A 16,297-nucleotide genomic window follows, 5' to 3' on the forward strand; every position below is an offset into this window, starting at 1 on the left:
TAGAAAGTTTTGTAATTGGTATACAAAATAAGGATTTAGAGATATTTAAAAACTCATAAATCTATTTTAATGATCCGTAATGTATAGTATTACAAAAAACTTTTTTGTTTCATACAAAATGCATCGTTTTTTCTATTTCATTGTTTTTGTACTTACCCAAATAACAGCATTAATTAATTAATTTATTTTATATCTCAATACTTTATATATAAATTTGTATTATCATTAAAATATACTCGCGCATATATAATATATATATATGTGTATTAAATACAGCAAAGAACTAATTACTACTGTACTGTTTTATTCTGAAGATATTCGTTATATTGCTCCGGAATGCCTTTGAAAACTTTAATTTTAGCTCGTATTTGTTTCCACGTTAATTGATTGTAATTCTTCCTGTCTAGTGCCATAGCCTACATAATTTAATAATAAGAAACATTTTTATCAGTGTGAAATAAATTACTATAAAGCGAAACATTACCTTATAATCTTCTCCATATTTATCCATCAAATAGGTGAGGAAATACACTTGATTTTTTGGTAGCTTGAACATTCTTCTCCTCGGTGCCTTTGCCTCTGCTTCAAGTTCCTGTGCCACATAATTCTTTACAGGTTCCATTTCAACATCCTCTTCCTCGGTCTGTGATTTACTCTCAGCGTCGTCGATCTTCCATTTCGTAACATTTTTAATGATCTCTTTCGTACTAGGTATATTCAAAGTTTCATTTGGATCATACGTTAAACCCATTTGTTTCAGGTTGGTTTGCGTAGATTTTGTTACTTCCCATGAATCTTTCACTTGAGGACTGTGTATACGATAAGATTTCATTTTTATGTAGACAATCAACAAATGTATATATCATTAATCAAAATTAACAGAATGATTTTTTGGGGTTATATTTACCATGTTATAGTCGGTAATTTACGTAACTTATTCCGCAATCGCTTGCGATTTACGTTCATACGATATTTCTTCCTGCGTTTCACCTTTCTAATTTTTGTCATTTTCACAACCACAAATTACCACGTGCTTTTGCTAAACGATTGATAAACTTATTTACTGAAATTGGCATGCGTACAATTTCACGTGAATCTACAACACACAGGCTGTACAATATGTAATAATTTTCCCTAGTTTAGTTATAGGGTCGAACAACGTTGGAAGATGGCCTGACTGATGTTGCAACCGCAACGTTGAGTTATTTTAAATTTATATCAAAGAAGAATCTTAATTGTTTCAGTGTATAAAATGTATTAAAAGTTAGATATTTTTCACGTCTAATGAAGGAATATTAATCGTAGAAGTAAAGTGGAGATATACGTCGTATCGTGATGTTTAAGGTATGAGTTGGAACTTATTAAATTTTGTTTCTAAAGAGGCATCTCTGGTGCAATTATTCTCAAGTGCAATTGTTTTCATTGATACATATTAATATGAAAATCATTATTATAGGATGAATTTGCAAAGTACAAATCTATCTGAAACTTAGTGAATACATTTTGGATCTACATAGATTTCATTTATTCTATTCGTGATTCATCACGAGCGGTTACGTCAGGATAGCCGGAAGTAAGGTAAACGTGTCTCCAAAATAGATTCAAGTATCTGTTATCCGAAATCGAATAACAAGCGATGTCTCTTAAAATTCCTTCCTGGTTTGAATCGATTCGATTCTCAGCATTGATCATCCATTGTATGTTAATCATTTCACTGGCCTCAAAATGACGAAACCTTACAATTAGTACACGATGGAAAGGCTTTTCATAAAGCACAATTAAGTTTAAGCACGTTCCGTTCTCATTGTTAAGTACCGCAGTCTTTTGTTACAATTTTCCACTGGAATACCATTTCACTCACAATGGACATGAAACAAGATCGATGTCATAAATTTTTATCGAACTTTTGGTTTAACTGTTCCACACGTGGTGGATATAAAGAATACTTGTTAAAAACATTTGTCGTATGATTCCATTATTAAATCGAATGCAACGAACTAGAACCGGTTCGTTTTTTCTGTTTTTAATTAAAAATATTTCATCACGTTTATAACGTAAAGGTAAATAATTGATATTAATACGGTGGATTTGTTATTTAAATTGGAATGATAAAAATTAAACCGAAACGAATAATCGTTCATTATCCTTTACAAATAAACTTTGTACATCGCGGCGATATTAAACCAATGTATCGTTTCGCGAACGCGTTTTACGGATAAAAGGGTAAAACAACAGGATCGTTAGTTTAAAAAGTCTTTAATTTATTTATTAACCATTCAGATGCACAACCGATAAATATTTTAGAATCGAAAAAGTGGTTCATCAATTACCAACCGTAAAGATGTACAGTTTGTACAATGCGAATAAAATCAATATCATCTACATCTACTTAATCGGAACATTTATACATGTACATACATCTACATTTACTTGTGCAAATCGTTCAGACATACGTAATACAATTTTATTGTCCTGATAGGGCGGAAACGTTCAAGTATCTACAAGTTCCAATCCGGTTCGTCTTGTTAACCCTTTCGTTCATTAATACTCGCAACAGCCAGCAACCGCTTCGGTAAAATTCGCACCGGATATCTCAACGTTTCAACCGAATGGAACTTCACCGAAGAGGCAGGGTGTGCTTTTCGGAATTTCCGGAAGACCTCCGGGACCTCCATCGTAAGTCCCAAGACAAGCAAAGGCCCAGAAAATCCATAATCTACGAAACTTTTGTAACTAGAACGAAAAGGGTTAAACCATGAGGGATCACAGATTTACCAAGAGTAGCTGGTACCAAGACCGTTGAAGACGGTGTGGACAACTGGGGCGGCTGCTTCGTAGCCGTACTCTTTGGAGATCAGTTGAGCCTGGGGTGCTGCGTAGGTCTTGGTCAGAAGAGGAGCTGAGGCGATGGAGGCGGTGTAACCTTGAGCTGGAGCAAGCAGAGCGCTCTTGGTGATGACTGGAGCATGGGCGGCGTATTCGTAGGATTTAGTCAGAAGGGAGGCAGCTGGGGCGGCGGACAGGTAGGATGCAGCTGGGGCGGCGGACAGGTAGGATGCAGCTGGGGCAGCGGACAGGTAGGAGGCAGCAGGGGCGGCGGACAGGTAGGAGGCAGCTGGTGCAGCGTGCAAGTAGGATGCAGCTGGTGCAGCGTGCAAGAGAGGAGCGGAGTAACTCTTGGCGTAGAAAGGAGCAGCAGCAACTGGAGCGGCGTATGTCTTGGCCAGGAGAGGAGCTGGTGCAGCAATGGCAGCCTTCTGGATCAGTGGAGCCGCGGCAGCATAGGTCTTAGTCAAGAGAGGGGTGCTGTAGCTACTGGCCAACAAAGGAGATCCATAACTGTACGGAGCGGCGTAGTTCTTGGCGATGAGCGGAGTAGCGGACGGGGCAAGGTAGGCTGGGGCAGAGTAGGCGGCCTTCACGAGGGGAGCATGGTTCACGTCGTAGTTCAAGAGGGCATCGTTGCTGATACTCTGGCTGCTCACACGGACATACGAGTGCGCGGAGTCGTCAGACTTGCTGTACGAAGAGACCACGTTCTGCCCGCCGTACCCCTTCTGCGTAGACTCTTGGCTGAAACCGATGCTGCTGTGATCACCAGAGGAAGCCGCAATGTCGTAGGCGGCTGGACCACCGGCGCTGGCTACTGCCACAAAGGCTGCGAGTACTACAAACTGAAAAAGAAGAGATGGACTCGTTATTTTATGCGAGGTTTCCCTTGATATGGAAGAACGTTAATCAAGAACAGTCGTATTTTACTTTAGAAGAGTTTAATAAGGAATGATTGATGTCTAGGTTTATAGAAGAGACCAGAGAATGGAAGACTATGTTCAAAAAACCAATTATCAGGTTACAATAAATGAGGGGATCAATTAAAATGCTTCAAAATTAGTACAAAGACTTTGCTCCAGAGACATTTTCTGCTTCGTTACACTTAGTACCAAAGTCTAAAGGGTGTACGCGTTCACGGAGGTGCTTACCTTGAATGCCATTTTGATTTTTGGAGTGAACGAGTTGCTGTGCTCTCTGACTAAATCTGAAACCTGGCCCGGTATTTATATGCAGTCAGGATTGCAGGGGGATCGATCGAATTTTGGGTGCTCCGGCATCGTCGAATGGGAGTGGACACGGCTGATCAAGGGAGAGGGAAACTGTACCACAGGTACCTTTTTCGTGAGGAATCAGTCAAAAAGAAGCATAGAAAGTGGTGGAGAATAGCTGGATTAAGGAGGGCACGAATGGCTGCCAGGCGTGGTTCAAAAGTAATTAAGATCGCCAATTTGGTAAGCATACGGAGAGCAAATAATCAATCTAATATGTGCTGTAGAATAATAGCGTAACGAAGAAGCTTCATCTCTTCTATAGAAGATGCTATTAATCAAGGATTAGTTCGTATTTGAAAATTAATATGGTAAGGAGCTGTTGTACATTTGATTTCTATATCCACGGTGTTTTCAAAGTCATATATATATATTTTATTGCCAAGGAACGCTGTATGAAAGGCAGAACATAATTGATCATATTTTCTTTTCTTTAATCTTAATTACCCAGAGGAATGGGATTGTAAATCCAATCATGTAAGCCAATATGTACGTAATAATTTTGGTGAAGGCACTTGTCGGATCGTACGTGAATGGCCTTTTTTCGGGTTACTCAGTTTATCTTGTGTTGCATAAAATAATGTCAAATAAGTCGTTCAGCAGCCTTCCTTTTTTTTCCTGTATCCTGGCCTTCCCTTCTTTTATGTAACGCGATACATATACCAATGCCGGGTCGTGATATTGTAAAAACTCGTCAAGGACGCACTTTCTCCAAATTGTGGCACTGACATATAAAGCCATACACGTTTATACATCAGTTCTACGTAACTTTTGCACGTGTGCCGATCTGATCTCGTTACAATATTAGACAACGTCAACTATCGCGATGTTGGCCGGAAGGCGGATAGGTTGCGCGCAGGAAAATTAATAGGCATGGCACTGTCACAACCCTGAACCGGCTCGTCATGACGTAATTTCAAGTTCTGATCTAAATCGCACGTACAACCATATCTTAACGAAAACGCCGTAGGGAAAGAGACTTTCTAGTGATATTTCCTTGCAACTTGTTTCGCTACTCTCACAATTTTAATATCTAAAATAGAGGGGCGAGAACAAGAATTGTCAAAGTAGCTTTCTCTGCTTGTAAGTGTCAATCATCGAAATGTTGCCTTACTTTTTTCCAGAGACTCTTACGCCTCCCTCCTTCAACACTTCCATTTCGACTAGTATTCGAAGACCTGCTTTCCTTCGTCACCCACTGACTGATGCGTTTTTTAAACATTTTATCGTGGCCTACACCGCTCAAAGAAAAGTCAGAAAATATATTGTCAATCTTGATTGCCTCCGGATCGCAAGGTTGACCGAACACAGACTCCTCCGTCTGCGAAAACCGAGATGAGACAGGATCGTCTGTAGACATTATCCTGCTTCTGCTCTTCTTTTCTCGGTCTACTTTCTCATATTCTGTTGATTCTACTGATAAGGTTGAAGGTTTTTCCATTTATTCATTACCAAATGTTCCAATTTTAGAAATTACATTTTTTTCAGATACATAGACATTTGCGATTCACCTATTTCTTTGCTGGGTCCGTGATGTTTAAAGATTTCCGTCAAACCATTTCGAATATCATCTCTGTCAGTAGCTGAAGTTTTCTCATCAAAAGTTGCTGGGCCGTAGCCCTTGATGGATTTATATTTAATGTAAAGCTCTTTCAGTTTCATAGTAATGTGAGGTGGTAATGAATTACTTTCAATGAGACGTATGTGCAGTTGAAGATATTCCTCTGTCGGAGATAAATTTCTGGAAGAACCTGACGCGAAACATTAAATACGATTCATATTGTCATGGAAAATGGGTCATGCTTGATTCCTTGGGATTTATTTCACCTGATAGAGTGCTGGATACAAGATGATTTTCAGAATTGTCAATGGAGAAGTCGTAGGCATTACTCCTCATTAATTCAGAGGACTCTGTGAGTACTGTAATTTCCTCTCCCCAATTTGGCTCGGGAGGTCTTTCTACTTCAGAATTATCTTTCATCATTTTAATACGTTAGATACATTTTTAATAGTTGTGTTAACAACATTTCAATGTTAGGTTATACAATATTTATTTGTTGCTTTTGTTATACTGACATTTGTTTCATACATATATTTGTTTGCACGTAGAAAATATGCTTTTTTGTACAAACTTTCTTATTCTTTTCACAGAAATATATGAATGCATTATAAGAGGAATTGGTAAAAATAATTTTTCTTTACATTAAAGAAAAAAAGTTAAAAAACAGATAGTCGACGAGGATGGGATTCGAACCCACGCGTGCAGAGCACATTGGATTAGCAGTCCAACGCCTTAACCACTCGGCCACCTCGTCACCTGAAGAACGATGCTTTAAATGTGCGTAATATTGTCCAATCGTTTAATTTAGCATAAAAATTCCTTTCACTTTCGAACTTATTGGGAACACTACTACTCTCCATTACATATTTAAGTGTAGCCCAGAGAGTATTACTGCATCTGTTATGTGTACCACATGCATCTTAACATACTTCAGAAGTAAACATGTTATGTAATTGGAATGACACACACGTGCATACTTTTGGGTGCAAATGAGTTTTGTCCTCAATTTCCATAACTTAGTTACTTTCTATACTCCTCGATACGTGATTTAGATCATGATTCAATGAATTAGGGACATTATATTTTCATACACTGGATGAAACAAATTATACGTCCATTTTTAGCTCTAGTAAATCTTATCGCATATTATACTTCTTTCTTTACATTTCGTAAACGATGACTTCATAGAAAGTGTCGCAAGCTATTTTGTTTTGCTATAAATTTAATGTAACCAAAATATTTGCAAATAACAAACAACGTAATATAATTGCGTGATTAAAAGTCCTTCGTTGTCTTTAAAATTACGGAGAGATACGTAGAGACATGTATTTTTGTAGTATTTGTGACTTATTAGATAATCATTTTCTTACTGCTTTGTCAGTACTCGCTGTTACTCTGATGCATTAGCAAGCACGATGTGGGTCTCTCATCGGTTACATTATTTAATTCGTACGTCTTAGAATGATCGATATGGAAGATACAATAAACTCGTCGGTATATATCCCAGTATACAATGAGAAGACTACGGAACGTTTGAAAAACGATTTCTCAAGAATTAAAGGTAAGCTTCGAGCGGAATGTATAATCGCACTACGTTTGATGTAGTCGAGTAGATAAATATTTGTACGACATATATATGTAAATTTAAGCAATTAAGTTGTCAGCAATGATTTAAGACGCTAAAAACTTGTTTTCTAGAAGAATGTTATCTGGATCATGCTGGAGCAACATTATACTCTGATACGCAAATTCATAATGTTGTATCTGATTTGCATAATTCACTTTACGCTAATCCACACTCAATTGGAAATGCAAGTAATGTGACTCAAGATATCATTGAACATATGAGATATCTGTAAGTCGTTCAGAAAATAAATATCACTTTTAATTAATCAAGTATGATAACAACTTTTTACTCTTATAGGATTTTAGACCACTTCCACACATCTTCTGATGAATATAGTGTTATTTTCACGTCAGGTGCAACTGCATCCATAAAAATAATAGCAGATACATTTCTTTTTAACAATGATGAAGAGAATAAGTCTCAGCCAGGGTATTTTGCATATACACAAGACAATCATACTTCAATTCTTGGTATGAGGGAAGTAGTTCATAAAAGGGGAGCAAAGATAACTTGTTTAAGTCATAATGATATCTTCAAAATTTTTAATTCCCCTTTAAAAACTGTAAATATCCATTTGAAAAAGAGTAATTCACTCTTTGTATATCCTGCCCAATGTAACTTTTCTGGAATGAAATACCCATTATCATGGATTAAAAATGTACATGATGGTGTTCTTTCTAATGTGATTTCAAGTGCATTTACAAAGTGGTATGTACTGCTTGATGCTGCTGCCTTTGCAGCAACAAATAGATTGGATCTATCCACTTTCAAACCAGATTTTGTCTGCTTGTCTTTCTATAAAATGTTTGGATACCCTACTGGCATTGGGGCACTGCTAGTAAAAAATTCTAGTGCAGATGTGCTTCAGAAAGTATACTATGGTGGTGGTACCATAGATGTTTCGTTAAGTTCTGAACTCTTTCATATAAAACGACAGAATCTCCATCAAAGGTATAATGATTGCTTCTCAAAATTAAACAACCCATTGACCTGTATTATATTACAGGTTTGAAGATGGTACTGTTCCATTTCTTTCTATAATATCTTTAAAACATGGTTTTGATATGTTATCATCTATCACGATGGAAAGGATTTCAAAGCATGTGTTTTCACTTGCAAAATTTTTGCATAAATCCTTATTAATGCTTCATCACAGCAATGGAAAACCAGTTGCAAAACTGTATTCTGATACAGACTATAGTAATCACGATATGCAAGGGGGTATTGTTGCTTTTAATCTTATACGTTCTAATGGAGAATATATAGGATATATGGAAGTCCTAAACATGGCAGCATTATTCAAGATTCACCTCAGAACCGGTTGTTTCTGTAATCCTGGTGCATGTCAAAGACACTTAGCACTGTCAAATAAAGAAGTTCTTCTGAACTATGAAGCCGGTTATGTTTGTGGTGGTGCTGCAGATTTAATAAATGGCAAACCAACAGGAGCTGTTAGAGTTTCATTTGGATACATGTCTACAATTAAAGATGTTGAGATTTTGTTACTTATGATCAAAGAATCTTTTGTGGATGGTATACCACTAAACAAAATTCCAGATTGGTGGCCAGATCATAAAAGAGCATTATATGGAAAATATTATCCACTTGATACGAATATGAAAAGAGTAACAAGTAATATGACTAATAACAATGAAAGTGGAATTACAAATAAATTACAAAGTGTGAAGGAATTGGTAACCCAATTTGTTAATGATAATAAATTTTTTAAATTATCAGACACTGATCTAATAAAGAAGAAATATATTTTAGAAGAATTATACATATATCCAATAAAATCATGTGCTGCTTATAAGATAACAGGTTCTTGGAATCTAAATTCAAAGGGATTACAATACGATAGGCAATGGATGATTATTACATCATCTGGTACTTGCCTAACACAAAAACAATATATTAATCTTTGCTTACTAAAGCCAACTATATTCAAAGACAAAGGAATCATGCAATTATATTATCCAGGTAACAAATTGGTTCATTCTATGTATATATAAAGATGAATCTAAGTTAAAAAATATTTCAGGAATGCCCACCATAGATGTTCCTTTAGATGATAATTCTGTAACTATTATGGATGGAACAATATGTCGAAGTAGGGTTTGTGGACATAAAGTAGAAGGTACTGATTGTGGTTCAGATGTCTCAGAGTGGTTAAGTTTAGCAATAGGTTTACCGAATTTAAGGCTCATAAGACAAAACAATTGTGATAGTAAACAAAATGGTATGCTTCACATTACAGCTTATCATTTTAAAATAACAGCAAATAATCTCAGTGCATTTTACTTATGCAGATTGCACGCAACCTGAATTATCATTCTCTAGTCAAGCACAATACTTAGTTATAAATAAAACAAGCGTATTATGGCTCAGTGATAAAATATCTGATACAGATGTTCGAAAGGATACAATTATACAAAGATTCAGGGGGAACATGATATTGAGTGGCTGTGAAGCTTTTGAGGAAATAGAATGGAAACGAATTTACATTGGAAAACATATCTTTGAGGTATATTTGAGAGCAAAATCAATATGAAAGTTGTGTCAATTCTTGGATTGAGAATTTTCATGTTTAGGTAACTGGACCATGTACTAGGTGTCAAATGATTTGTATCGATCAAACCACTGGTCTAAAGACAGTAGAACCGTTACGTACACTTGCAGAACAGTTTCATGGGAAAATAAGGTTTGGTATTTATTTAACCAAAGAAACCAAAGAAAATGGAACTATTACTGTTGGAGATACTGTTCATACTTTATAATTGAATAAGGTTAGGTAGAAATATTACTTAATTTTATATAGTTAGGAAATCACACAATATTTTATAAATTATAATGCATTTACGGTGTGCAAAGTATTATCTGCTTTATGCTTTGTTTTTAGATTTGTATATAAAATAATACTTATTTATTCATATCTTCACCAATCTAGAAATGGTATACCATGGTTACCAACATTTCTATGTAACATCACATGTAATTCATTGATTTATATATTTTTTATTTAAAAAAAATGATACTTTTTACATCATTAGATGCACGTATTATGTAGTGAGTGTGTACATTAGTATAACGAATTTATATATAATGCACTTAAATGTAAAACATAAAAATTGAATTATTTTTTTCAATACATTTATTGTACAATAAACTGTAGGCAATGAATGAGAATCAATCACTAAATAATAAATACGATAATGTTTTCTTATAATAGACTTAAATATTATTTACAATTAATTTTTTTTCTTGTTAGCTTTGGTAGCACTGTAATTATCAGCAGTGTTCCGTGGCGTTATCATAGTGATGCGCACACCTGTCATACGTCACTGTGAACGGGGTTCAGTATAGTGTGCCAATTTCCAGTAAGGTGTTCGTTTTTACTTGTTTTTACTGTTTACCTTTGATTGCAGAAGATTGACGATACCGATAACGAGAGGGGTAATATATTGCGTGTATCAAGTTGAAACGCGGGAACGTTTTGAAAATTGTATACGTAGGCAACAGGTGTCTAATGTCGCACATGTCTCGGTTTGACAGCAGCGGTCGTTTCACTTCTCCGATTAACTGAACAATTAAACGCATTCGCGCAAGAATTTCTCTGTCTGCCGGGTTCCAAGTCATGCTAAAAACAGTCGATAATATTTTCTACTTTACTGTACATTTTGACAAAGTTTTTCGATAAAAGTGTAACAGTTGTGAACTATCAGTCACCGATTCGCAGAAAATGGAGTACGATTATCTTATTAAGTTCTTGGCCCTTGGAAATTCTGGAGTCGGCAAGACCAGTTTCTTGTATCAATATACGGATGGCACGTTTGAGTCGCGTTTTATATCTACCGTTGGCATTGATTTTAAGGAGAAACGCGTGGTGAGAAACTATTTTTATTATTATGTATTTAATTAGTTACATTATCGGCTTCATTCCATGATAAGAGTTGTTTTTTGTTTTGTATGGCAGAGTTTCATTTGTTTAAAATACATTGTAATTATACGATTAGAATATGCATATCTATGTATAAGTGACCTTGAGATACATATGTTATTACTTACAAGGCAAAGTCATTAACTATTGCAGATATACCAGATGGCGAATGGTAGAACTCAACGTGTGCATTTACAGCTGTGGGACACAGCTGGCCAAGAGCGGTAACATTTGTTATAACATTATATTTAGGAGCTTATGTTTCATATTAATGGTGCATACGAGACAAGCCTCTTAATTTTACTTGCAAATTTTTTAGAATTAATCTATATAATTGAAGGGTTGTGTTTATTAACTTTTGTAGTATAAAGAATGGATTTAATTGGAAATTTTAGCAAGCAATATTTTGTGACAGAGCATGTTAGGTTTTATGCAAACGCTTACATGCCATTAATATTCAGGTTCAGAAGTCTAACTACAGCCTTTTACCGGGATTCGATGGGTTTCCTTCTAATTTTTGATCTGACCAATGAGCTGTCCTTTCTTGAAGTAAGAAATTGGCTGGAACAGCTTAGGGTACTCATCATTTATTAACATTACTAATATAAAGATTGTGCAAGTGAAGTACAAGATTGTGAGAATGAATGATAATTTGAGTTAATCCACTCATGGAAGCTAAAGCTTCCTGTGTTGCATGGTATGAATTAAATCATAGTGTAGAAATCTTGGTTTTGGGTATTAAACATTCAAGCATGGAAATCTGAAATATATTTTACTTTGCATGATTCACAAGAAATAATTATTCTATTCTCTTAATGTGTAATTATTTGTTTATTATTTACATGTAAGAACTCAAACTATCGTTCGATCGAAAATTTGTAATAATATTACAAATGTTGATGATATTTATTTATAGAGTATTGTCTATAATAGTTTATCGTATAAGAGAGGATCAATTAGAGTTGTTTCGATTCTTGTTGCAAGCCTTTGTGTACTTTGTATCACGGCACGTTTTTGTTTCTTCGTTGAACCTCGATTCCTTTTGTTTGATCGTTGACTCATGTTTGTATACGTGTAGACCCACGCATATTGCGAAGATCCAGACATAATTCTCTGTGGAAACAAATCCGATCTCGAAGACAGACGAGTTATTAGTGAACATAAGGCACGGGAATTAGCGGAGAAGCATGGGTAAATAATATAGTACACGTCACTCATCACGCTCCTTATCAATCATTCGATTAATTCAACTTCGTCTTAATCATCTTTTCCTTTTGCTCTCGGTGAAATCAAATAAGATATAAATCTTGTGCGTTACCTTTCATAATAACTTCAGAACCCAATCCAATTAGTCATCTATAATGTATTACCTCTCTAATCGTCTTATTCTACTACTACATCTCACATTTCATCGACATAATTGGAAGATTATCAAGTAGAATTGCGGTTTATACTATTCAAGTCTTCCAGAGAGGCTCAAACAGTGTAAATTGCAAGAATTTAAGCTGCAGAAAAGATCGTGGATCTCAATGAACTGTGCTTCTCAGCTTGGTCTATCTGGAAACGAGCGCAGCTACAGGCCAAAACGTGGCACGTGCCGTGGAGATACTTCTGGACCGGGTGATGAGCAGAATGGAAACAACCGTGGACAAATCGTTGCTACCTCACCAAAAAGTGTTACGTTGCCACGAGCGTGACACACCACCGCCAAATACTTCCTGCTATTGCTGACACTGCCCTTACACGTAGCTGAATAACTTGCCTCTTCGATCGTGTACTTTATTCAGCTAACAACATGGCACGACTGACTTACACTTGAATCTCCTCTCTCGTTTAAATTCGTTCCAAGATGTGCTATTTACGCGTCTGTACGGTAGAATATCGGCAATTTCGGAGCATTACTGCTCTCAAAATATCTCTTCCAGAGCAAAGTTGATCTAGATGTAGTCGAGTTGCCCGATTGTTGCAAGTTTACGTTAGTATACGATTCTTTCAATCAGTCACTCGATAATCGGAGGCTGTATGCATTCAGTATAAGAATTTCTGACCGATATTTTACCGTACGCCCACAGCAAGAGACTAGTCTTGTGAACTATGTACATCTATGCGTTGGTATAATCTGAAAAAAGTATTCGCGTTGTTTTACGTATTCACGCGCACACTGTCGTCTTCCATCAATCGCTTCCCTTGGTACAAAACTTACATATACGCCGCTGTGAACGTGTACCTTCGACGTGTCGTCTTTTCTATGCGGCTAACGTGATCTACCTGTTACTATTGTACGCACAACGTGTTCAATAATCGTCGTGTCTGGTCTCTCGTTCACTCGCCAAAAATTGTGATACGATAGCGCTGCGATTTCTTAGGGTGAAACGATTTTCGACTATAGATATATACATACATGTATTTTTGATGCTGTTATTGTGTCCAAACCAAAGTTCATACATCTAGTCGCTAAGTATCGTGCTGAGAATACAATCAAAGTGTCGTCTGATTAATCGAATGCAGATAATCTTCCCTGTCCTTGTCAACTTCCGAGCAAAATGTTACAATTGTATCTAGCGAAGGTTAAACATTAATTCTATCAGTTATTGCGAAGGAATATTGACATGATATTGAATATATGTATATTGTTCATTCCAGTTTTTACACTTATGAATGTGTTACGATCGATCGATGGTTGTTTGAATATATAAAGATATATATATTATATCTGTTGAATACGTAGAGGGTGGGTTGGTAACGTTTTCCAATTTCTCGATATTAAATTGATCGTTGTAAAATGTGAAATTTTAATATCTTAGCTGAAAGAAAGAGAGCAATGTTATAACGTTCTAAGAAAATGAATCTCGAAACTTTCCGCGTCCTCACGGAAAGGCATTCTCGTAATGTTTCTCTCAGCGTAAGAATTTTGCCAAGCTGTTTGAAATGATAGAGATATTCCAAGTTATTACCCCATCCTGCGTGCTGTGTCATACGTCGCCATAATAAAAGAAGATTGCACGAGTCCTATCTGCTCCGACGGTATTCTTCTGCTCATTGTCAGTTTGCTACGATCTTGCGACGTAAAGTGAAAATGTGCGATGGTAGATTGCGTTCTACTGGATCCTTTCACTTAATTTTCTTTGCTCACATGCGAAAGGAAATCTCGAAATTTGATTGTCATTTTGACGAACAGATTTTCAAGCGTATCAGTCACTTTTCAAATTTATTCGACTGGTATAAATCTCAACGTGTTCAATTCCGTGTGTGTGAATGGGTTTTGGAGACTTTTCGCTGTAAATCATGTTGCTCGATTGTGAAACACATTTGATTAAAATAATTAGCTTAAACGAACTTTCATCCGCGGATCCCCAACTGGCACGACTGCAAATTACCATGGAGAGCGTACATGCTTTTTCTGAGTCGGAACCACGACCAACATCGTCACCAAAAACGGGACAACAGTACGAAGCTGTACGCAATAGTTCCAAGCAGATTTCCGATGCAATCAATCAAACGCGACGTTTCGAGAGCGCAATGTAGGTCATTCCAATTTCGTCCTACCAGTCGAGGGCCGAGGAATCGACCGACTTTCCCTCCGTTCGTTCGAAAAGGTGAAATATAACAATTTCAGCCCCTTGGAGGGATCACCACCGGCAGATGTTCTCTCGCGTAGTTTCTCCTTAACTCCGTGGAGGCTTGAAAGTCAAATGCGAACCGATCGAGCGGCATGGCACGAGACCAGCTGGAAAATATCTCGAGCATCAGCCTCTGAAACTTGGTTTCATCAATAATAGGGAGAAACCACGCGCGCGCGGGCGTACGTCAAGGGAGAGCCGGCCGGAAACTTTCGCGCGAGAACTTCCTTTATGCAAGTTCGATCGAAGTTTCCAGCCGATCTGGCCGGACGTTATCAGCCAGGCTTTATTTATACGTAACGCGAGTTATTGTTTTATTCTTTTTTCGGGTACGCCTGCTCTTTGACCTCGTTGAACCGGCGAGATTCATTTTTACGAGCGGAAGTTTGGCGATACGCACCCGCGACGAGAGTCTATGCGCATTTACGACGATCATCGCGATCATTTCGAACGATCTTTCGACCCGTCATCGAAAGGAGCTTTTCAGTATGGTGCAGCCTGTACGTTGAACGTTTCTATGCACTTATTTCGAGGCTAACTTATAGAAATATCATACCAATAAAGGATAAAAAAAGTTATGAAAAATGCAGTCCGTCTGATAGAAACGGCAGTTTCACGATTGTTTCATTTTATTTCAGAGCCTTTATGTGTGTACATATGCGTGTCCGTTCAATTTACTCGTATTTTAGGCAGTGTTTCAATAACTGGCCATCGAGTCGGCGCAAAAAGTGCGATAAATTTGCAGAACGATACGCGTAGTATAACTGATCTTTATTTAGAATCCATTTTCTCGCTCTACGGACGGTATTTTCGATCGTATACACAGTTTTGGGTAATTGGAATCCCAATTAACCGGTTAGGTGGGTCAAACATTCCGTATATACAAACCGCTGCATCCATAAATCCTGCAAAGTGCTAGAGCCTTGGATCTCCGTCCAGGCTCTATTTCATGGATTTAAGACACTTAATTATTTCAATTAGCATCACACACGAGTTCTCCGAAGCGTCCCACTCGATTTCACGGTTCCAGGGGCATTTGTATAACGGAATTATTAGCCCCGAATTTACGTTTTACCAATTCCGTTAAAAGCTCGACTGTCAATCGAGCGATTAGGCCTTCGTAGCTTTGCTTCTGTCGACAACATGCTGTTAATATAGATAACGACCACTTTGAGACTACCAGTTAGGACCCCTGTCCCTCTGTGCTGCCTAATTGTTACGCGGATCCTCAAGTTCATTTGATAACGGCTTGACAAAGCGATGGAAGCAAGCTCAAAGGGTGCAGGGCTATCAAAAGGATGCTATTTATCGGACCGTGATTGCCTCGACGGCCAGACATAGTTGTCCCTTTCCGACAACCCCGTTTACGCGCGACCCTTGCTTCTGTCCCTCTGTACCCACAGTTCACGGTACTCTGACGCGTTCGAAATTTTGCCCAAGGTGAGGCCAAGT

At 37.3% G+C, this 16,297-nt stretch overlaps 4 protein-coding genes and 1 non-coding gene across 7 annotated transcripts; 2 read left to right on the top strand and 3 right to left on the bottom strand.

Annotated features, from left to right (window-relative positions):
* Positions 1 to 100: 100 nt before the first annotated feature.
* Positions 101 to 1,111, bottom strand: LOC143429813 (nucleolar protein 16). The gene is made up of 3 exons (XM_076905608.1): positions 908 to 1,111; positions 485 to 809; positions 101 to 416 (listed from the first exon to the last, which is right to left on the bottom strand). Exons 1-3 carry the CDS (start codon positions 1,006 to 1,008, stop codon positions 291 to 293), a joined length of 552 nt encoding a protein of 183 aa, XP_076761723.1. The 5' UTR covers positions 1,009 to 1,111; the 3' UTR covers positions 101 to 290.
* Positions 1,112 to 2,748: 1,637 nt separating this feature from the next.
* Positions 2,749 to 3,992, bottom strand: LOC143429920 (uncharacterized). The gene is made up of 3 exons (XM_076905773.1): positions 3,981 to 3,992; positions 3,811 to 3,824; positions 2,749 to 3,717 (listed from the first exon to the last, which is right to left on the bottom strand). Exons 1-3 carry the CDS (start codon positions 3,990 to 3,992, stop codon positions 2,772 to 2,774), a joined length of 972 nt encoding a protein of 323 aa, XP_076761888.1. The 3' UTR covers positions 2,749 to 2,771.
* Positions 3,993 to 6,333: 2,341 nt separating this feature from the next.
* Trnas-gcu (transfer RNA serine (anticodon GCU)) lies at positions 6,334 to 6,415 on the bottom strand. Its single transcript has one exon. It is a non-coding gene; the product is annotated as a tRNA-Ser (tRNA).
* Positions 6,358 to 10,079, top strand: Mal (molybdenum cofactor sulfurase). Of its 2 annotated transcripts, none has more exons than XM_076905821.1 (8): positions 6,358 to 6,438; positions 7,122 to 7,222; positions 7,360 to 7,516; positions 7,586 to 8,239; positions 8,295 to 9,268; positions 9,330 to 9,527; positions 9,598 to 9,812; positions 9,880 to 10,079. In XM_076905821.1, exons 2-8 carry the CDS (start codon positions 7,123 to 7,125, stop codon positions 10,063 to 10,065), a joined length of 2,484 nt encoding a protein of 827 aa, XP_076761936.1. In that variant the 5' UTR covers positions 6,358 to 6,438; position 7,122; the 3' UTR covers positions 10,066 to 10,079. The 2 variants fall into 2 exon arrangements, with proteins under 2 accessions (XP_076761936.1, XP_076761935.1); XM_076905820.1 differs by lacking the exon at positions 6,358 to 6,438 and adding an exon at positions 6,560 to 6,597.
* Positions 10,080 to 10,491: 412 nt separating this feature from the next.
* Positions 10,492 to 13,139, top strand: Rab27 (RAS oncogene family member Rab27). 2 transcript variants are annotated; one of them, XM_076905849.1, is made up of 5 exons: positions 10,492 to 11,171; positions 11,379 to 11,449; positions 11,687 to 11,774; positions 12,304 to 12,416; positions 12,773 to 13,139. In XM_076905849.1, exons 1-5 carry the CDS (start codon positions 11,028 to 11,030, stop codon positions 12,954 to 12,956), a joined length of 600 nt encoding a protein of 199 aa, XP_076761964.1. In that variant the 5' UTR covers positions 10,492 to 11,027; the 3' UTR covers positions 12,957 to 13,139. The 2 variants fall into 2 exon arrangements, with proteins under 2 accessions (XP_076761964.1, XP_076761963.1); XM_076905848.1 differs by having other exon boundaries at positions 10,501 to 11,171; positions 11,687 to 11,801.
* Positions 13,140 to 16,297: the final 3,158 nt, after the last annotated feature.

This window comes from Xylocopa sonorina, chromosome 12, assembly GCF_050948175.1.
Source record: "Xylocopa sonorina isolate GNS202 chromosome 12, iyXylSono1_principal, whole genome shotgun sequence".
NCBI lineage: Eukaryota > Metazoa > Arthropoda > Insecta > Hymenoptera > Apidae > Xylocopa > Xylocopa sonorina.